We start from the raw sequence: 22,872 nt of genomic DNA on the forward strand, positions 1-22,872 counted from the left end.
AGTACCCAACGCCACCTCCAGGGACACCTCTAGTACTTCTACATGCCATTATCCCTCCAAGCTCCAGGGGGCGATAGGCCAGCGCCTGACTCGCTGCAGCCCCACGGCGCTCCTTCCAATGAGCAGAGAGTAACGCACGTCCTTGCGGAAGTGACGGCAGTTCCGAGACCAGTGGGGGCGGTAGGAGCGATGAGGGTCTGAGACGGTGGGAGCGGTTGTGTGAAGATGGAGGTAGGAACCTGATAGCTAAGAAGGCTGGCGAGAGAACGCGGCCGACCGGGTTGAAGCAGAGACGGGAAGCCGGGTGGAGAGGCGACTGACGGGAGAGGAGAGAGAGCGGGGTTTGGGGAGTGTTGTCAGAATGTCGGGATCAGAAGCCATCGCTCCAAGCTAATTCCCTGCTCCCCCTAACTTATCCCCGCGGCTTTCTTTTGGTTTCCAGTTTCCCGGAGGCAATGACAATTACCTGACTATCACAGGGCCTTCGCACCCCTTCCTGTCAGGGGCCGAGGTGAGCACGAGCTGCCGATGTCGCGGGGGGAGGGCCTGAGGCAGCGGTGGGGTAGGGTGGTGGGGAGGAGAGCACGGACTCCAGGGACGGGGCCTGGGAACCAAGGGCCGCAATTGTTGTTTAGAGAAAAGTGGCAGCTGCTTTTAGAGCCTATGGGGACTATCTGGGGAAGTCTTGGGAAGTTGCTGTCATCAGAAAAGCAAGCTATTGGAAAGAGATAACCTATTTAAAGAGAAAAGTGATTCTGGATTAGAAGACAGAGTGAAATTGTCTCCTTTCTCTGGGGAGAAATAACTACAGTAATCTTAAAGGATCGCAGTGGGAAGAAAATTTTTCAGCAGCTGAAGAAATGGGGGTGAGGGGAGGAGCTTACCTAGCAGAGGGTTGACCGTGGAACAGCATGTGTTCATTCCTGTAACGAACTCTGTTGAAGGGGTCTTTTTAAATTTGTTTCATTTATATTTCCTACTGGTTTTGTTTTGTTTTGAGACAGAGTCTTGCTTTGTCGCCCAGGCTGGAGTGCAGTGGTGCGATGTCGGCTCACTGCAACCTCCGCCTCCCGGGTTCAAGCGATTCTCCTGCCTCAGCCTCCCGGGTAGCTAGGATTACAGGCGTGTGCCACCATGCCCGGCTAATTTTTGTATATTTAGTAGAGATATAGTTTCACCATATTGGCCAGGCTGGTCTCAAACTCCTGACCTCAGGTGATCCACCCACCTCGGCCTCCCAAAGTGCTGGAATTACAGGCCTGAGCCACTGCGCCTGGCCTAAATTTACTACTTTAATAAAAAGTTTGTGGTTACCTTTACCTACACAGTGTCGGCTTGTTTTGCTAATGCCAGGAAGAAAGGAAATAGCAGCTAGAGAACATAAAAAGAGTTGAGTAGGATATGTGTTTCAGTTTTTCTGTGACTCAGACGTTGGGCACATTACTTCATCGTTGTATGTCATAGTTTCCCCAACTGTCAAACAGCTGTAATAATAGCTTCTTATGCTGTTTTATAGTAGAAGTAAAGGTTGTGATGAAACCCTAAAGTATTTGTTAAAAAAATCTGGTTGAGCCCGGCGCGGTGGCTCATGCCTGTAATCCCAGCACTTTGGGAGGCCGAGGCAGGTGGATCACCTGAGGTCGGGAGTTCAAGACCAGCCTGACCAACATGGAGAAACCCCGTCTCTACTAAAAATACGAAATTAGCCGGGGTGGTGGCGCATGCCTGTAATCCCAGCTACTCGGGAGGCTGAGGCAGGAGGATCGCTTGATCCCGGGAGGCGGAGGTTGTGGTGAGCCGAGATCGCGCCATTGCACTCCAGCCTGGGCAAAAAGAGGGAAACTTTGTCTCAAAAAAAAAAAAAAAAAAAAATTCTGGTTGAAATATTGTCATAATATAGATACGTATCACTTGTTTAGGAGAAGCAAAAGAGAATGGTGGAACAGACAAAAATTTCTGTCTTTGAGAAACTGAAATCTTGAACCACCTGCCATTTTTTGAGGACTTTTAAATTTGTTTTCAAAAGTGGTGTGGACCATTTGCATCAGTTTTTTGTACCAAGAATTGTCAGTGGCTGTCGCATGCGCTTATCCTGTAATCCTAACATTTTCATGGATGAAAATGGGGTTGACAAGGGGTAGTTGCTAGTTTAACTTTTTTTTCTTTTTTGGGGGGGGAGGGAGGTGACAGTCTCCCTGTAGCCCAGGCTGCAGTGCCGTGGCACGATCTTGGCTTACTGCAGCCTCCACCTCCTGGGCTAAAGTGATTCTTCTGCCTCAGCCTCCCAAGTAGCTGGGAGTACAGGTGTGCGCCACCACACCCAGCTACTTTTTTTTCTTTTTTCTTTTTCTTTTTTTTTTTGTATTTTAGTAGAGACAGGGTTTCATCATGTTGCCCAGGCTGGTCTTGAACTCCTGGCCTCAAGTGATCTGTCCACCTCAGCCTCCCAAAGTGCTAGGATTATAGGCATAAGCCACCATGCCCGGCGCCAGTTTAACTTTTTTGTTGCTTTATTAGTCTTATAAGCAGGATAAGTGTGAATCTAGTATGTGGCAAACTTAGAAATGATATAAAACCTAAATCTGGACCCAGCACAGTGGCTCATGCCACTAATCTGAACTGTTTGGGAGGCTGAGGTGGGAGAATTGCTTGAGCCCAAGAGTTCTAGACCAGGTTGGGCAACGTGATCAAACTCCGTCTCTATAAAAAAATAGTAATAATTAATTTTAAAAAAACAGCTGAGGCCGGGCGTGGTGGCTCATGCCTGTAATCCCAGCACTTTGGGAGGCCAAGGTGGGCGGATCACGAGGTCAGGAGTTCAAGACCAGCCTGACCAACATGTGAAACCCCATCTCTACCAAAAATACAAAAATCAGCCAGGCGTGGTGGTGCACACCTGTAATCCCAGCTACTCAGGGGACTGAGGCAGGAGAATCACTTGAACCCGGGAAGCAGAGTTTGCAGTGAGCCAGGATCGCACCATTGTACTCCAGCTTGGGTGAACAAGTGAGACTCCGTCTCAAAACAAAAACAGCTAAAATGTGCTTGGTGCTTTGCACTCTCAGTTGCCAGTTTCTTCGAGTGAGATCTCCATTTTGAAATTTAATTATTTGAGTGTTGCAAATCTCACATTGGACTTATCTGCATGAAATTCCCAATTTCTCCTCAATCAGGTCTCCACAGTTTAAATTTTGTTATTTAGAGTGTTATAAATTTGACTTTGGCCTCATTCATGTGAAAGTGCATTTTAAAATGAAATACAAGTAGCTTTTAAGTTTACCCACTGTTCTTAATTCTCTACCCCGTTTATGAAATTGAATAATCAAGAGGTAACCACATTAAAAAAGTGGTTCCTTTTTGTTTTTGCTTTTGTTTTTGATAGAGACAGGATCTCACCATGTTGTCCAGGCTGGTCTCAAATTCCTAGGCTCAAGCGATCCTCCCACCTCAGCCTTCCAAAGTGCTAGGATTATAGGTGTGAGCCACCATGCCTGGCCCGAAGTGGTTCGTTTTTATGTCAAGAAACCTCCCATGAAGAATCATGGTGTATAGTGAAGAAAAGTAAATTTAAAGTATTAATAAGTAATATTATAATGAAAAAGAAAGAAACTTTCCAAGTTCAGTCTGTCCTTTGTTTTTGTTTTTGGGACTTAAGAAATCTTACTTTCTTTTGCCAAGAAGCTGATAGCTAAGTTTTAGTCTCAATTTCAGTAGCTTCCTTTTGCCTGAGGCTCCTGTCATTGTTAACAGTTCTCCATTTTCTCATTACAACTTCTATACCTTCCCTTTCCCTTGGTAGTGGTGGTAATGATTGTTTTATAACTTATTTTAATGGGGTTATGGTTTTATTGTGAGCCATCCCAAATAGATCTTAGAAGTAGGTAAAGGTAATATTAAAAAAAATTGTTTTTACAAGAGAGGAAATTTTTAGAGTTTGCTGACCCTCCCTGAAAAAAGTAGTTGCCCATAAAAAGTACTAAACATTTAAAAAATGAATAATTGGTCTCCACTGTAATTAGGAACTTCTTTTCATCAAAAAACATGATTTCATAACAAATAGGCATTCCACAGACTGGGAGAAGATATTTACAATACATATATCTAACTCATATTCAGAATATATCAAGTATTTCTGCAGAGTAAAAGAAAGAATCCAATTTAAAAGGAAGCAAAGGCCAGGCGTGGTGGCTCGTGCCTGTAATCCCAGCACTTTGGGAGGCTGAGGTGAGTGGATCACCTGAGGTCTGGAGTTCAAGACCAGCCCGAGCGACATGGAGAAACCCCGTCTCCTAAAAATACAAAATAAGCTGGGCGTGGCAGCGCATGCCTGTAATCCTAGCTACTCGGGAGGCTGAGGCAGGAGAATCACTTGAACCTGGGAGGTGGAAGTTGTGGTAAGCTGAGATTGCACCATTGCACTCCAGCCTGGGCAACAAGAGTGAAACTCCGTCTCAAAAAAATAAAATAAAAGGAGGCAAAAGATTTGAACAGTCACTTCACAAAAGAAGATGTCCAAATTGCCAGTAAGAGTTGGCAAGGATGTGGATAACTCTTTTGTTTTTTTCTTTGTTTGTTTGTTTTTTTTGAGATAGTCTTGCTCTGTCGCCCAAGCTGCAAAAGATTTGAACAGTCACTTCACAAAAGAAGATGTCCAAATTGCCAGTAAGAGTTGGCAAGGATGTGGATAACTCTTTTGTTTTTTTCTTTGTTTGTTTGTGTGTTTTTTTTGAGATAGTCTTGCTCTGTCGCCCAGTGCGGTGGCGGGATCTCGACTCAGTGCAACCTCCACCTCCCACGTTGAAGCAACTCTTGTGCCTCAACCTCCTGAGTAGCTGGGTTTACAGGAATGCACCACCACACCTGGCTAATTTTTTTAGTATTTTTGGTAGAGACCGGTTTTCACCATGTTGGCCAAGTTGCTCTCAAACTCCTGACCTCAAGTGATCCACCTGCCTCAGCCTCCCAAAGTGCTGGGATTATAGCTGTGAGCCACCTTGCCCAGTGGATGTGGATAACTTAATTATTGCTAGTGAGAGTGTAAATTAATTGAGCCACTGGAAAACTAGCAGTACCTACTAAAGATAAACATGTCCCTCCAACCTATGACCAGGTAAATTCCACTCTATGATATGTACACAACAGAAATGATTGCATATGTTCACCAAAAACATGTTCACAGCAACTTTATTCTTAATAGCTTAACCCTGAAAACAACCCAGATGTCTATCAACAGAAAAAAATGGTGTATTTGTGAAAAGGAATACTACACAGAAATAAAAAATGAAATTATAAATGCAGTTGGATAATCTAAACAATATATTGTTGAGTAGAAAACAGACATAAAAGAGTAGATACTATATTAGTTCTTTTTTTTTTTTTTTGAGATGGAGTCTCACTCTGTCACCCAGGCTGGGATGCCGTGGTTCAGCCTTGGCTCACTGCAACCTCCGCCTCCTGGGTTCAAGCGATTCTGCTACCTAAGCCTCACGAGTGGCTCGGACTACAGGTGCCCGCCACCATGCCTAGCTAATTTTTGTATTTTTAGTAGAGGTGGGGTTTCACCATGTTGGCCAGGCCAGTCTTGATCTCCTGACCTTGTGATCCACTCGCCGCCTCCTCCCAAAGTGCTGGGATTACAGGCATGAGCCACCGCGCCTGGCTAGTTCATATTAGTTCATATTTTTAAATGAGGGTCAAGAATAGGCAAAACTGAGCTATCAAAATAGTGATACCTGTTGGGAAGGGAAGGAAGTATTCACTGGAAAGGGGCACAAGGAAATGTTCTGCATCTTTGATCTGGATAGTGATTACTTGGATGGTTGCATATCTAAAAAATCCGTTAAGCTATACACTTAAAATTTATGTACCTTACATAAGTTATATATCAATGAAATAAGAAATAGTAATAATTTCAAAAGAGTAGCAGTCCAGAGATAGCATTGCCTGAGATGGAAAGTTCTATGATCGGAAGGCAATTTAATCTTTCTGTTTCTGTTTTTCAGATTGGCTCTAATTTAGTGGTATTATGCTTAGAGCACATTGGGGAAATAATTAGGCCTAAAGGTACCTATCCCTCGGTAGGAAAAGTAACTGTAGCATTAGAACTAGTTCATTATTGCAGGCTGAATAGGTAAAATTTTCACTACTACATCAGTTTTTAAGAACAGCTATTTAAATAACCCATAGTACCATTGTATTGTTGAATAAATAGGTGTTGGATTAAAACAAATTTCTCTAAAATGAATATATAATAAGCTAAAGAAATAGATGTATGTTTTGGTATCAGAGAATGAAAAAAGGGAGGGAAATGGTATTTTTGATTTTTTGGTTCTCTTGATATTTAAGCATCTTTCCTTACAAACTGTAATTCCCAAACCAGCCCCTCCCTCAAAAAGGCCCAGGAATTGAACAGAGGAGGAAAGGAAAGCTAAGTTAGAAGGTAACTGCATATCATGTTCCTGTTTTCTCTTTCTGTGTCCAAACCATTTCTTTTTAATATTTGCTACAGTTTTAGCTTTGTTTTATATTTAACAGTCTAGAATGTGATCTCTTTATGTAATCCACTAAAATAAAATAAGTTTAGATATTCATTTTTGGATTTTACTGATCATTTGTAGTGAAAGAGATTTTAGTGAATCTCTTTTTATTATAGCATGTGGTTTACCCTTCTGTATCCTTTTTTTTTTTAACCCTCTATATTCTTGATAATTGCAGTTACCTTACTATTCATACTTAAAGGAAGAAATAAAACAGAACCCAGAAAACCACCATGAAAGCCATAGGTACTGAATAACAAAGCTTTTCCACATCCCAAGGGGTGGCGTATAGAAAGAATGCCTTGTCGATCCTACATAATGGAATCTCTCCATATCTATATATATATTTTTTTATCATTGCCCAGTTCATTTTATGTAGCCATGTCTAATTTTTTAGTGTACAATGAGAACATTCCAGATGGTTTATGAGGGGTAGTCACTTGTGGAACACTGGTCCCTTGTTTTGGATATGAATTTTTATCCTTTTGGGGTTCTCATTAACGGATAGTATCATTTTTTATATCCTGACAAAGTTGCTGTTTTGTTGTGGTAAGCAGAAAAGGGTAGGCATCTTTGCTTTAACAAAGCAATCTGTATCTTAAAAATTTTGGAAACTACCATTTTACTATTAGTCTAGTACAGTAAATGTTTCCCTTGATCCATGTTCCTATAACTTTTTTTTTTTTTGGTATGAGAATTTGGTAAAAATCTTTGTACCTTCTACCTTAAAACTGCTTATGTAAACCTAAACTGAAATATCAGAAAGAGTCATGGATTGGAAGTTAAGAACTTCCACACAATAACAAAAATTATGGGCCAGACACAGTGGCTCACACTTGTAATCCTAGAACTTTGGGAGGCCAAGGTGGGAAGATCACTTGAGCCCAAGAGTTCAAGGCTGCAGTGAGTGATGATGGAGCCATGCACTTAGCCTGGGCGACAGGGTAAGACCCTGTCTCAAAATTAAAAAAAAACAAAACAACATACATAAATACATGATTTGTATACTACTGAGAAAAGTTCAGTTCTTAGGGAAAGTTTAGTTTTTCCCATCAAGAACTGCCTGATATTTTTTGTTATTTGTGTGTGTGTGTGTGTGTGTGTGTGTGTGTGTGTGACAGTCTTGCTCTGTCATCCAGGCTGGAGTGCAGTGGTGTGATCTTGGCTCACTGCAGCCTCCAACTCCCGGGTTCAAGCGATTCTCGTGCTTCAGCCACCCAGGTAGCTGGGATTATAGGTGTGCACCACCACACCCAGCTAATTTTTGTATTTTTAGTAGAGATAGGGTTTTCCATGTTGGCCAGGCTGGTCCCGAACTCCCGACTTCAAGTGATCCACCCTCCTTGGCTTCCCAAGGTACTGGGATTACAGGCGTGAGCCACCACTCCCAGTTGAGAACTGCATGTTCTTATGCTCCGCATGCTGCTTATATCTCAGACAAGGACCAAATTTTTTACCATACCAAGTAAAATAGTAAGGAGAAGGAAAATACAGAAATGAAACTATGTATATCTTTTTGTCTTTTAGGAAATTTTTACAAATGTGATTCACAGAGATTGGGCATTTCACAGGCATACTTTTTTCTCCCTAGTTTCTGCTAGCTGGAAATTTTCTTTCTAGCAATGTCTTTTTTTTTGAGACGGAGTCTCCCTCTGTCACCCAGACTGGGGTGCAGTGGCACGATCTCGGCTCACTGCAACCTCTGCCTCCTGGATTCAAGTTATTCTCCTGCCTCAGCCTCCTGAGGTAGCTGGCATTACAGGTACCCGCCACCACGCCAGGCTAATTTTTGTATTTTTAGTAAAGATGGATTTTCACCATGTTGGCCAGGCTGGTCTCAAACTCTTGACCTCAAGTGGTCCACCCGCCTCGGCCTCCCAAAGTGCTGAGATTATAGGCGTGAGCCACCGCACCTGGCCTTTTTTTTTTTTCTCTCTTTTTTCTTTCTTCTTTCTTTCTTTTCTTTTTTTTTTTTTTTTCCTTTTAGACATGGTCTTGGTCTGTCGCCGAGGCTGGAGTGCAGTGATGCAGTCTTGGCTCACTGCAACCTCCAACTCCTGAGTTCGAGCGATCCTCGTGCCTCAGCCTCTCGAGTACCTGGGATTACAGGTGTATAATAAGCTAAAGAAATAGATGTATGTTTTGGTATCAGAGAATGAAAAAAGGGAGGGAAATGGTATTTTTGATTTTTTGGTTCTCTTGATATTTAAGCATCTTTCCTTACAAACTGTAATTCCCAAACCAGCCCCTCCCTCAAAAAGGCCCAGGAATTGAACAGAGGAGGAAAGGAAAGCTAAGTTAGAAGGTAACTGCATATCATGTTCCTGTTTTCTCTTTCTGTGTCCAAACCATTTCTTTTTAATATTTGCTACAGTTTTAGCTTTGTTTTATATTTAACAGTCTAGAATGTGATCTCTTTATGTAATCCACTAAAATAAAATAAGTTTAGATATTCATTTTTGGATTTTACTGATCATTTGTAGTGAAAGAGATTTTAGTGAATCTCTTTTTATTATAGCATGTGGTTTACCCTTCTGTATCCTTTTTTTTTTTAACCCTCTGTATTCTTGATAATTGCAGTTACCTTACTATTCATACTTAAAGGAAGAAATAAAACAGAACCCAGAAAACCACCATGAAAGCCATAGGTACTGAATAACAAAGCTTTTCCACATCCCAAGGGGTGGCGTATAGAAAGAATGCCTTGTCGATCCTACATAATGGAATCTCTCCATATCTATATATATATTTTTTTATCATTGCCCAGTTCATTTTATGTAGCCATGTCTAATTTTTTAGTGTACAATGAGAACATTCCAGATGGTTTATGAGGGGTAGTCACTTGTGGAACACTGGTCCCTTGTTTTGGATATGAATTTTTATCCTTTTGGGGTTCTCATTAACGGATAGTATCATTTTTTATATCCTGACAAAGTTGCTGTTTTGTTGTGGTAAGCAGAAAAGGGTAGGCATCTTTGCTTTAACAAAGCAATCTGTATCTTAAAAATTTTGGAAACTACCATTTTACTATTAGTCTAGTACAGTAAATGTTTCCCTTGATCCATGTTCCTATAACTTTTTTTTTTTTTGGTATGAGAATTTGGTAAAAATCTTTGTACCTTCTACCTTAAAACTGCTTATGTAAACCTAAACTGAAATATCAGAAAGAGTCATGGATTGGAAGTTAAGAACTTCCACACAATAACAAAAATTATGGGCCAGACACAGTGGCTCACACTTGTAATCCTAGAACTTTGGGAGGCCAAGGTGGGAAGATCACTTGAGCCCAAGAGTTCAAGGCTGCAGTGAGTGATGATGGAGCCATGCACTTAGCCTGGGCGACAGGGTAAGACCCTGTCTCAAAATTAAAAAAAAACAAAACAACATACATAAATACATGATTTGTATACTACTGAGAAAAGTTCAGTTCTTAGGGAAAGTTTAGTTTTTCCCATCAAGAACTGCCTGATATTTTTTGTTATTTGTGTGTGTGTGTGTGTGTGTGTGTGTGTGTGTGTGACAGTCTTGCTCTGTCATCCAGGCTGGAGTGCAGTGGTGTGATCTTGGCTCACTGCAGCCTCCAACTCCCGGGTTCAAGCGATTCTCGTGCTTCAGCCACCCAGGTAGCTGGGATTATAGGTGTGCACCACCACACCCAGCTAATTTTTGTATTTTTAGTAGAGATAGGGTTTTCCATGTTGGCCAGGCTGGTCCCGAACTCCCGACTTCAAGTGATCCACCCTCCTTGGCTTCCCAAGGTACTGGGATTACAGGCGTGAGCCACCACTCCCAGTTGAGAACTGCATGTTCTTATGCTCCGCATGCTGCTTATATCTCAGACAAGGACCAAATTTTTTACCATACCAAGTAAAATAGTAAGGAGAAGGAAAATACAGAAATGAAACTATGTATATCTTTTTGTCTTTTAGGAAATTTTTACAAATGTGATTCACAGAGATTGGGCATTTCACAGGCATACTTTTTTCTCCCTAGTTTCTGCTAGCTGGAAATTTTCTTTCTAGCAATGTCTTTTTTTTTGAGACGGAGTCTCCCTCTGTCACCCAGACTGGGGTGCAGTGGCACGATCTCGGCTCACTGCAACCTCTGCCTCCTGGATTCAAGTTATTCTCCTGCCTCAGCCTCCTGAGGTAGCTGGCATTACAGGTACCCGCCACCACGCCAGGCTAATTTTTGTATTTTTAGTAAAGATGGATTTTCACCATGTTGGCCAGGCTGGTCTCAAACTCTTGACCTCAAGTGGTCCACCCGCCTCGGCCTCCCAAAGTGCTGAGATTATAGGCGTGAGCCACCGCACCTGGCCTTTTTTTTTTTTCTCTCTTTTTTCTTTCTTCTTTCTTTCTTTTCTTTTTTTTTTTTTTTTCCTTTTAGACATGGTCTTGGTCTGTCGCCGAGGCTGGAGTGCAGTGATGCAGTCTTGGCTCACTGCAACCTCCAACTCCTGAGTTCGAGCGATCCTCGTGCCTCAGCCTCTCGAGTACCTGGGATTACAGGTGTGTGCCACCATGCCTGACTAATTTTTGTTCTTTTAGTAGTAGAGATGGGTTTCACTGTGTTGGCCAGGCTGGTCTCGAACTCCTGGCCTCGTGTGATCCACCCACCTGGGCCTCCCAAAGTGCTGGGATTACAGGTGTGAACCACCGCTCCCAGCCTAATGTCTTCATTAAACCAGAATTGGCGGCTGGGCGCTGTGGCTCATGCTTGTAATCCCAACAGTTTGGGAGGCCAAGGCAGGGTGATGGCTTGAGTCCAGGAGTTCAAGACCAGTCTGGGCAATATGGCCAGACCCAATCTCTACAAAAAAATACAAAAACTAACCTGGCGTCGTGGCCAGGCGGGGTGGCTCATGCCTGTAATCTCAGCACTTTGGGAGGCCGAGGAGGGCGGATCACCTGAGGTCAGGAGTTCAAGACCAGCCTGACCAACATGAAGAAACCCCGTCTCTACTAAAAATACACAATTAGCCAGGCATGGTGACACATGCCTGTAATCCCAGCTACTAGGGAGGCTGAGGCAGGAGAATTGCTTGAACCTGGGAGGCGGAGGTTGTGGGGAGCAGAGTTCATGCCATTGCACTCCAGCCTGGGCAAAAAGAGTGAAACTCTGTCTCAAAAAAAAAAAAAAAAAAAAAAAAAAATTAGCCTGGCGTGGTGGTATGCACCTATAGTATCAGTTACTTGGGAGGCTGAGGTGGGAGAATCACTTGAACCCGGGAGGCAGAGATTGCAGTGAGCAAGATTGCACCACTGCACTTTATCATGGGTGACAAAGGAGACTCTATCTCAAAAAAGAAAAAAAATAAAACTGCCAAGCGCAGTGGCCGGTGCCTGTAATTCCAGCACTTTGGGAGACCGAGGTGGGCGGATCACAAAGTCAAGAGATCAAGACCATCCTGGCCAACATGGTGAAACCCTGTCTCTATTAAAAAATACAGAAATTAGCTGGGCATGGTGGCACACACCTGTAGTAGTCCTAGCTACTTGGGAGGCTGAGGCAGGAGAATTGCTTGAACCCTGGAGGCAGAGGTTGTACTGAGCCAAGATCACGCCACTGCACTCCAGCCTGGGCTACAGAGCAAGACTCCATCTCAAAAAAAAAAAAAACAGAAATGGTCATAATAGAAGAACCTTTCAGGATCTAGAGGAACCTTGAGGTCTGTAAGCCCAACACTTTGGAGACTGAGGCAGTAGGATCAGTTGAGCCCAGGAGCTCGAGACTAGCCTGGGCAACACAGGGAGAGCTTGTCTCTACAAAAAATTTTAAAAATTAGCTGGGTGTGGCAGCACATGCCTGTAGTCCCAACTACTTGGGAGGCTGGGGCTGGAAGCTTGCTTGAGCCCAGGAATTACAGACCAGCTTTGGTGACAGAGCAATACCCCATCTCAAAAAAAAAAAAAAAAAAAAAAAATGAAACCTTTAGGAACTCTTATTTAAAGAATGCATTGTTCAATTACAAAAAAAAAAAGTGGGTACCAATTGAATTTGATCTGAATTAGTTTATATTTACTATGCTATGTGTTAGATTGATAGAATTTAAAGTTTCTAAAATTCCAATTATCTGTGATAATTGGTTGGGGTAGGGGGAAAGGAATCATTATTAGGATATTATTCATAACAATGGTTAATGATGGTTATTAAGCCATTATATGTATCAGGCAATGTGCTAAGCTTTTATGCATGAAATCTCACTTATCCTCATAATAACCATATAAGGGGATTACCATTGTAATTCCCATTTTACAGATGAAGAAAACTTGTTCAAGGTCTTGTACCCAGGTCTCTCTGATAGCAGTCTCTTGCTATTATTTATAATTGTCTATTGTTGCAAATGCTACCATTTAGATTTTAGTGTCAAAACAGAACCATAGCACTTAACATATCTTAGATCATATCTTGGTCTGTTAGCTGCATGAGTGGTGGCCTCATTCAGAAGAGAAAGAATGTATTATTATTGACCTAGTTGGACTCACAGGAAGAGATTGGGTCTTTAGCCAGCTGGAGTAATCCTTTTCCTCTCTTAGAGAGAAGCTTGTTCAGCAAGACTAGCATTTTTGGCATTGTTGAGGTTTTCTGAAAATCGTATACAAATGGGAATCTTGGTCGGGCGCAGTGGCTCACGCCTGTAATCCCAGCACTTTGGGAGGCCAGGGTGGGTGGATCACGAGGTCAGGAGATCGAGACCATCCTGGCTAACACGGTGAAACTCCGTCTCTACTAAAAATACAAAAAAATTAGCCGGGCGTGGTGGTGGGCGCCTGTAGTCCCAGCTACATGGGAAGCTGAGGCTGGAGAATGGCCTGAACCCGGAAGGCGGAGCTTTCAGTGAGCGGAGATCGCGCCACTGCATTCCAGCCTGGGTGACAGAACGAGACTCTGTCTCAAAAAAACCCAAAAAAAACAAATGGGAATCTTTAGTTGTTAACATTATAATTTCTAAAGTGGAGAAGAAGTAGGAAACTCTAAGTGCAAATATTTTAGAGGGGGATAAAGTTTCCATGACAGTACATTTTAGCATCTGTTTGAAAGGAACCTAAAACAACAAAGTACAATTGGCTGGCTGACAGCAAATTTCTGTGGCCTAACAGTTTAGTTGTAATAATTGTGAAATAACTGCTCTATTAGAATCTTTAGAGAGATTTCAAGGATCATAGTAAGCAGGTTATAAAGGCTGTATCCTAAGTAATGGTACTGGAAGAATTTTTCATTAGAACAATAGGCATAATTTAGGACAAAAGAGTGGTAATGGTAGAAAACAGATAAAAGAATTGAAAATTGTGACTGATGTTAGCAGCCTTGAATGCACCAAGTGACCAAGGGTATCAGAAGAGAGATTGGTAAAAATAATAGGTTCTAAGAAATTGATTATAAAATAGGATCCTAAGCAGAAAAAATGTACCCTGAGAATCTCTAGTACCCCATTATGTTCTTCACTTAGTAGTATGCCATTTCTCCTCTTTTCGCTAATTCTTTTCCCCCTTTTTTCCCTACAGACATTCCATACACCAAGCTTGGGAGATGAGGAATTTGAAATCCCACCTATCTCCTTGGATTCTGATCCCTCATTGGCTGTCTCAGATGTGGTTGGCCACTTTGATGACCTGGCAGACCCTTCCTCTTCACAGGATGGCAGTTTTTCAGCCCAGTATGGGGTCCAGACATTGGACATGCCTGTGGGCATGACCCATGGCTTGATGGAGCAGGGCGGGGGGCTCCTGAGTGGGGGCTTGACCATGGTAAGGGGCAAGACATTGTCAGGCTTACCCCAGCTAACAGGCATGGCATTAGGGGAGACAAAAGTTACTCTATTCCCTACTACACTTGGGTATTACTTGTGTGTCTTCTTGTGGCTAAAGGCTCACCAACAAAGACTTAGTTTCACCTGAATAAATGAAATTTACCATGTAGGTAGATTTTACTTGAAAAATAATTTAAAATTGTACAATGTCTGGTTAGAAAATTATTGTGGTTTTTGGGAAAGTGTTTTCTGCTTTTATTATGACCTTCACATCCTAGGATTCAAATTTGAATGTGATAGCTGGCACGTGGAGGGATTTATTAAAAAATGGTCTGAATCATGTTGAGAAGCCAGCAGATCAGAGCTTTTTTTTTAAAAAAAGGTCTGAGTCAAATACAGTATTGTAGATTACTATGTAATATAAATCAGTATGTTGGGCTTCTGGCACATCAAACCAGTAGCACATCTTCACACTCTATATTTGATGCCAAACTTCTGTAATATTGGCCTATTTATGCTGACTGCCTGTGTATTATTTTAAAAGCTATTATTTTCGGAGGGTACAGACAGGAAGTTTTTCTTTACTCAATGTGTTGTCCCTACTTATAGATTACTGAATAAGTTGATAGCTCTTTAACTTCTCCAACAGTATGACTTCTCTGATTATTTTTAGTTCTTCTTTTGAGTGCAAAGAAGTAAATTCATTAATTTCTGTACTTTTTTAAAAAGCTTATGTTTTTATTTTCAGTTTTGAAGACAATTTATTTTATGTTTTGTATTTTAAATGATACAATCTGGGTAGGCAGGGAATTTATAAGCTATCTTAAATTTAGGGGGGGAAAGTGGTGTTTTTTTATATTTACTGTTTAATTAGTCCTTCTGCTTCTCTCAGGACTTGGACCACTCTATAGGAACTCAGTATAGTGCCAACCCACCTGTTACAATTGATGTACCAATGACAGACATGACATCTGGCTTGATGGGGCATAGCCAGTTGACCACCATTGATCAGTCAGAACTGAGTTCCCAACTGGGTTTGAGCTTAGGGGGTGGCACCATCCTACCACCTGCCCAGTCACCTGAAGATCGTCTTTCAACCACGCCTTCACCTACTAGTTCACTTCATGAGGATGGTGTTGAGGATTTCCGGAGGGTGAGGCATTCCCTGCCAAAATCAATTCTGCTGTGATATTCTAGGATAAAATTCTTGGGATACAGATTTTAATCAGTATTCTTTAGCCTTACCATGCCATCTCCTCTGCTCTTTTCTGGGTATGGGGTTCCACCTACCAATTTCCAGTTTATAATTCTCTCAATCCCTATTCTTATTGGTTCTCCATACTTGACCAGTGTCTTTTAATGCTATTTCCATGATTTTTAGCATTTCTGAAAATTCCATACATGTGGCTAGTTTCCAGACATAATACTTGTCATCATCCATTGTGTAATTCTTTTTCTCTCTTACAGCAACTTCCCAGCCAGAAGACAGTGGTGGTGGAAGCAGGGAAAAAGCAGAAGGCCCCAAAGAAGAGAAAAAAGAAAGATCCTAATGAACCTCAGAAACCAGTTTCAGCATATGCTTTATTCTTTCGTGATACACAGGCTGCCATCAAGGGACAGAATCCTAATGCCACTTTTGGTGAGGTTTCAAAAATTGTGGCCTCCATGTGGGATAGTCTTGGAGAGGAGCAAAAACAGGTGAGCAAATGTTGAGGAACTAGTAGTGAATGTTCCAAAAGTTTTTAAAGAGATAAAAATAGAGGTTTTCGGCTGGGCGCAGTGGCTCAAGCCTGTAATCCCAGCACTTTGGGAGGCCGAGACGGGCGGATCATGAGGTCAGGAGATCGAGACCATCCTGGCTAACACGGTGAAACCCCGTCTCTACTAAAATATACAAAAAAAACTAGCCGGGCAAGGTGGCGGGCGCCTGTGGTCCCAGCTACTTGGGAGGCTGAGGCAGGAGAATGGCGTAAACCCGGGAGGCGGAGCTTGCAGTGAGCTGAGATCTGGCCACTGCACTCCAGCCTGGGAGAGAGAGCGAGACTCTCCTCCTGGGTTCACGCCGCTCTTCTGCCTAAGCCTCCCAAGTAGCTAGGACTACAAGTGCCCACCACCACACCGGGCTAATTTTGTTTTTGTATTTTTAGCAGAGATAGGGTTTCACCGTGTTAGCCAGGGTGGTCTCGATCTCGTGACCTCATGATCCGCCCGTCTCGGCCTCCCAAAGTGCTGGGATTACAGGCTTGAGCCACTGTGCCCAGCCCCAAAAATATCTAAATAATGTGTGGAAGAAGCTCTGGTAGGGCCAAGCCCTTTCATCTTAAATTGCACACTTCTGCTTAGTGACAGTGAAGGGCTAAGGGCTAATCACAAGGATAGATGAGTGAAACCCTCTAGTTTGTTCTTGGCTTTTGTTGTGCTGTTTGTGGTGGTAGTATTTAGCTTTACCTCCTAAACCCACACAGTAATAATTTTACTATAAGAATTTAAGAATAAGCCCTGGCACGGTGGCTCATGCCTGTAATCCCAGCACTTTGGGAGACCAAGGCAGGCAGATCACTTGAGGTAAGGAGTTCGAGACCAGCCTGGCCAACATGGTAAAACCCCATCTCTACTAAAAATACCAAATTAGCCAGGCGTGCTGGTGGCTGCCTGTAGTCCCAGTTACTCAGGAGTCTGAGGTAGAACTGCTTGAACCCGGGAGGTATAGGTTACAGTGAGCCGAGATTGGGCCACCTAGGGGACAAGAGATAGGATGAAACTCCATCTCAAAAAAAAAATTTTTTTTTTAATGTGAGAAGAGGGCCAGGCCCAGTGGCTCACACCTGTAATCCCAGCCCTTTGGGAGGCCAAGGAGGGCAGATCACTTGAGGTCAGGAGTTCGAGACCAACCTGGCCATCATGGTGAAACCTTGTCTCTACTAAAAATCCAAAACAAGCCAGGCATGGTGGTGCACACCTGTAATCCCAGCTACTTGGGAGGCTAAGACAGGAGAATCGCTTGAACCCAGGAGTCTAAATCCAAAAAAGAAAAAGAAATTCAAAAAAAGGCCAGGTGCGGTGGCCTGGGAGGCAGAGCTTGCAGCAAGCCAAGATTGTGCCACTGCACTCCAGCCTGGGCAACAGAGCAAGACTCTGGCTCAGAAAAAATAAAATAAAATAAATAGTAGCTATTCTTGCCAGACTCCTGTTGATTGGTTGTCTTTCAGAGATATGCTCAGTGGAGTGAGTCTGCCATAGAGGTTGTCTTGACTGTTAGCTTTCAGAATTGTATTCACTGATAGGGGTTGTCAGTGATTAGACTAAGATGAATTGTCATTCATTGATAAATAATACAGAACTATCAGTCTTCCCTAGGAGTATGGGGAGTCTTTTTTTTTTTTAAAGTCTCTTTTTTGCAGGTATATAAGAGGAAAACTGAGGCTGCCAAGAAAGAGTATCTGAAGGCACTGGCTGCTTACAAAGACAACCAGGAGTGTCAGGTAAGAGGGATAGGGTAGATGGATATTTAAACCAGTAAGAAGTTTTTTGGAAGTATTTGTTAGCAGTTTTAAGAAGTAAATACAACCAAGTGATTTATTTATTTATTTATGTAATTATTTATTTTTGTCTTCTTTTAGGCCACTGTAGAAACAGTGGAATTGGATCCAGCACCACCATCACAAACTCCTTCTCCACCTCCTATGGCTACTGTTGACCCAGCATCTCCAGCACCAGCTTCAATAGAGCCCCCTGCCCTGTCCCCATCCATTGTTGTTAACTCCACCCTTTCATCCTATGTGGCAAACCAGGCATCTTCTGGAGCTGGGGGTCAGCCCAATATCACCAAGTTGATTATTACCAAACAAATGTTGCCCTCGTCCATTACTATGTCTCAAGGAGGGATGGTTACTGTTATCCCAGCCACAGTGGTGACCTCCCGGGGGCTTCAGCTAGGCCAAACCAGTACAGCCACTATCCAGCCCAGTCAACAAGCCCAGATTGTCACTCGGTCAGTGTTGCAGGCAGCAGCAGCTGCTGCTGCTGCTGCTTCTATGCAACTGCCTCCACCCCGACTACAGCCCCCTCCATTACAACAGATGCCACAACCCCCAACTCAGCAGCAAGTTACCATTCTGCAGCAGCCGCCTCCACTCCAGGCCATGCAACAGCCTCCACCTCAGAAAGTTCGAATCAATTTACAGCAACAGCCACCCCCTCTGCAGATCAAGAGTGTGCCTCTACCCACTTTGAAAATGCAGACTACCTTAGTCCCACCAACTGTGGAAAGTAGTCCTGAGCGGCCTATGAACAACAGCCCTGAGGCCCATACAGTGGAGGCAACTTCTCCTGAGACTATCTGTGAGATGATCACAGATGTAGTTCCTGAGGTGAGCCTTTGATTTTAAGTCTTTCCTCTAGTCTAGTGGAAATGTATAAAAACATTTTTGGTTGACCAAATAAAAGTGGGGGTTGCTACTAGCATTTAATGCCCAGCAACCAGGAACACAAAACATCCTGCAGATGGGATTTCCTTGCAACAGTGACTTGTCCTACCCAAGGTACCCATATTGGTGGTTTTTCTTTTTTTTTTTTGAGATGTCCATGCCCAGGCTGGAGTGCAATGGTGCGATCTCGGCTCACCACAACCTCTACCTCCTGGGTTCAAGTGATTCTCCTGCCTCAGCCTCCTGAGTAGCTGGGATTACAGGCATGTGCCGTCATGCCTGGCTAATGTTGTATTTTTAGTAGAGACGGTTTCTCCATGTTGGTCAGGCTGGACTTGAACTCCTGACCTCAGGTGATCTGCCTGTCTCAGCCTCCCAAAGTGCTGGGATTACAGGTGTGAGTCACTGCGCCCACCCTGTTTTTTTTTTGAGACGGAGTCTCGCTCTGTTGCCTGGGCTGGAGTGCAGTGGTGTACTCTCGGCTTACTGCAACCTCCACCTCCTGGGTTCAAGTGATTCTCCTGCCTCAGCCTCCCAAGTAGCTGGGATTACAGGTAATCGCCACTACACCCAGCTAATTTTTTGTATTTTTAACTAGAGACGGAGTTTCACCATGTTGGTTGGGCTGGTCTTGAACTCCTGACCTCGTGATTCACCCGCCTCGGCCTCCCAGAGTGCAGGTTTTACAGGCGTTGAGCCACCGCGTACCCCATAGTGTTTTTAGTGAGATACATTAAGATAAGGACCACTCCTTAACTAAGCAGCAGCCACTAGTTCAGCTGGACAGGATATAGCCTAAACAGTTATTTTTCAGAGTTGTTTACCCAAGGATCTTAAACTTTGGACATATAAAGCTTTTCGTTTATCCTGGGTCTTAAGTTCCTTAGCTTGATGTTTTAAATGTGTGTGGGGCAGAGGGTATAGCCAGAAAAATTTAATTGGTTCATACCATTGTTTTTTAAAACACATAAATATGGCCGGGCGTGGTGGCTCACGTCTGTAATCCCAGCACTTTGGGAGGCCAAGGCAGGTGGATCACCTGAGGTCAGGAGTTCACGACCAGCCTGGCCAACGTGGTGAAACCCTATCTCTACTAACAATACAAAAAATTAGCCAGGCGTCGTGGCAGGTGCCTGTAATCCCAGCTACTCAGGAGGCTGAGGCAGGAGAATGGCATGAACTGGGGAGGCGGAGCTTGCAGTGAGCCGAGATCGCGCCACTGCACTCCAGCCTGGGAGACAGAGCAGGACTCCGTCTCAAAAAAAAAACAAAAAAAAAAAGGACTACCTCTTTATTCCCACTACTATACTTGACTAGCCAGGCTTAAGGGGGAAAAAAAGCATTACCACATGCCCACCTTTCTCCTGATGGGAAAAATCTTCCGTCATTCTGCTTGGCAAAGTTCTGAAGCTAGACTGTTGACGGGGAGACCGAGAACTCACCTTCTCCAGTTTTACCCCCAGTGTGAGGAATTGTAATACCTTTTGCTTCATTGGTTTCAACTAGCTAGCTAGGCAGGGAGCAATTTAATCCACTTTGGTACTCTCTTCCTCTCACAGGTTGAGTCTCCTTCTCAGATGGATGTTGAATTGGTGAGTGGGTCTCCTGTGGCACTCTCACCCCAGCCTCGATGTGTGAGGTCTGGTTGTGATAACCCTCCCATTGTGAGTAAGGACTGGGACAATGAATACTGCAGCAATGAGTGTGTGGTGAAGCATTGCAGGTGAGCTTACAGTTCCCCCTTTTATAATTCAGATACTGGTCAATTAATTCTGTTGGGAAACATGGTAATCTTGAGCATAAAATCAGCATCTCAGTGTCACCTTACTTTAGGTAGAGTAGGTTGCTGTATGTCTATCTGGTGTACTAGAAAAGCGCCCCTGCTTAAGAGCTTACATTTGCCACATAGCCAAAGATGACGTAATCAGCAGTTCACATTTTTCAGTTACCACATACCTCTCTATGCTCTTTAAAAATGTGATAATACATTAGGCTCTTAGTGTTTGCAAATACTAGCTTTTCAATCCTTACTGCAAATCAGACTACTTAGGGAATTAGAATTTGGGGAGAAATGGTAAGTGGAAAGTAGCATATGATAATTTGCAATTTGTGAGGGAAATGGGGAGAAATTTGGAAGATTTTATCCCTCTCCCCAAATTTCTCTGGGAATTACCTACAGCTGTAGGACAAGGCATTTCTATTTCCTATTTCAAAAACTCTACAGTAAATTAGCATTGCCTCTACTTCTGACTTTTAAGCCCACTGTTCTTATATTTCTAAGGTGATACTATCTAACCATAATGCTGCAGGAAATTATCTGGGAACCTATTTGCTTAAGACTGATAAAAAAAATCCAGCTGGGCCAATGTGGTGAAACCCCATCTCTACTACAAATACAAAAATTAGCTGGGCATGGTGGCGGGCGCCTATAGTCCCAGCTACTCAGGAGGCTGAGGCAGGAGAATCTCTTGACCCTGGGAGACGGAGGTTGCAGTGAGCCAAGGAGATAATGCCACTGCACTCTAGCCTGGGCAACAGCGAGACTCCATCTCAAAATAAAAATAAAAATAAAAAAAGACAGATAAAAAGAATGTAGCGACTGGGTGTGGTGGCTCACGCCTGTAATCCCAGCACTTTCAGAGGTCGAGGCGGGTGGATCACAAGGTCAGGAGGTCGAGACCATCCTGGCTAACACGGTGAAACCCCGTCTCTACTAAAAATACAAAAAATTAGCCGGACGTGGTGGCAGGCGCCTGTAGTCCCAGCTGCTCGGGAGGCTGAGGCAGAAGAATGGCATGAACCCGGGAGGTCCATCTCAAAAAAAAAAAAAAAAAGTAGGCTGTAATTCTGTTTCAGTTTGTGTATAATTCTGTTTGTGTGTCTTTTTCTTTCTTAGGGATGTATTCTTGGCCTGGGTAGCCTCTAGAAATTCAAACACAGTGGTGTTTGTGAAATAGTCCTTCCTGTTCTCCAAGCCAGTGAAGAGTTACCTTCTGGGAACATGTTCAAGAGCCTGTTTTTGAAACACAAGCTGGGCTTCTGGTAGTGCCTGATCACAACCCATGATGGTCGTTCATGTTTCACCCCTTTTCTTCCTTCAGCAGAGGCCAGGCTGTGGAGCAGGGCCACTGAGTTTGCTGCAATCTGGAGATGCTTTTTATTTTCAACCACAAGCAGAAATACCAGTGGTAATAGCAGAGGAAAGGGTGAAGGGAGTATGGGCAAGCAAAGCATAGGTATGGTAGGGGTGGTGGTGGGGTTGAAGAAACTTGTTGGTATAATTGTCATAGGACTTGCCTAAAATATTATTAAAATTACAGGAGTGTACTCAGCTTTGAGCCTAGGAGAAAACGCCACTGTATCCATTTTAAAAGGGCTAAAAGATTATATTAAAGGTTCCCTCTTAAAAAAAATGTTATTCCCCATTATCACATCAATACACTGCTTTGAGAACAAAACTTTTCAACACAGGCACACTGGGCCACATGGAAAATGACATCACCCAGGAGTTTATTTCTCTTTATATATATATTGTTTCTGCAGTTACCATCCTTATCTGAGTTATCACAGTTCATGAATCTAAGAGGCAAAACTACATCGTTAGTAAGAGGTTTTACCAAAGTCTAAAGTTCTATTCACTTGTGTTTGATGCAATATCTTCAAAAGATCATAGATCTATCATTATTTCTTGGACATAATCTAAAGAAAAACAGTAGAAAAGCCACCTAGTTGTAACAGCATAAGCAGAAGTTTACAGCACGATAGTCCAAGTAGTGATAACCTTAAATAAAACTCAAATTTTTACTGTCTGTAAAACAGGAAACGCTCTCCTAGAGAACCTCCTCCTCAACCAACCATGTACATAGTTTTATCCTATGCATTCCTGTTTTCTGTGGGGGTTTTTTTGTTCTGTTTTGTTTTTTGAGATAGCCTCACTCTGTCACCCGGGCTGGAGTGCAGTGGTGCGATCTCAGCTCACTGAACCTCTGCCTCCCAGGTTCAAGCAGTTCTCCTGCATCAGCCTCCCGAGTAGCTGGGATTACAGGCGCCTGCCACTATGCCCAGCTGATTTTTTGTATTTTTAGTAGAGACAGGGTTTCACCATGTTGGCCAGGCTGGTCTTGAACTCCTGACTTTGTGGTCCGCCCACCTCAGC

At 43.2% G+C, this 22,872-nt stretch overlaps 1 protein-coding gene across 3 annotated transcripts; it reads left to right on the forward strand.

The window, feature by feature from the left end:
- Nucleotides 1–121: 121 nt before the first annotated feature.
- Nucleotides 122–22,067, forward strand: TOX4 (TOX high mobility group box family member 4). 3 transcript variants are annotated; one of them, XM_011976257.1, is made up of 9 exons: nucleotides 122–231; nucleotides 443–511; nucleotides 14,045–14,287; nucleotides 15,182–15,442; nucleotides 15,757–15,987; nucleotides 17,691–17,771; nucleotides 17,910–18,659; nucleotides 20,276–20,439; nucleotides 21,613–22,067. In XM_011976257.1, exons 1-9 carry the CDS (start codon nucleotides 226–228, stop codon nucleotides 21,671–21,673), a joined length of 1,866 nt encoding a protein of 621 aa, XP_011831647.1. In that variant the 5' UTR covers nucleotides 122–225; the 3' UTR covers nucleotides 21,674–22,067. The 3 variants fall into 3 exon arrangements, with proteins under 3 accessions (XP_011831647.1, XP_011831648.1, XP_011831649.1); XM_011976259.1 differs by having other exon boundaries at nucleotides 153–231; nucleotides 14,045–14,218; nucleotides 15,191–15,442; XM_011976258.1 differs by lacking the exon at nucleotides 443–511.
- The last annotated feature ends 805 nt before the right edge of the window (nucleotides 22,068–22,872 follow it).

This window comes from Mandrillus leucophaeus, unplaced genomic scaffold (assembly GCF_000951045.1).
Source record: "Mandrillus leucophaeus isolate KB7577 unplaced genomic scaffold, Mleu.le_1.0 Scaffold163, whole genome shotgun sequence".
Lineage (NCBI taxonomy): Eukaryota > Metazoa > Chordata > Mammalia > Primates > Cercopithecidae > Mandrillus > Mandrillus leucophaeus.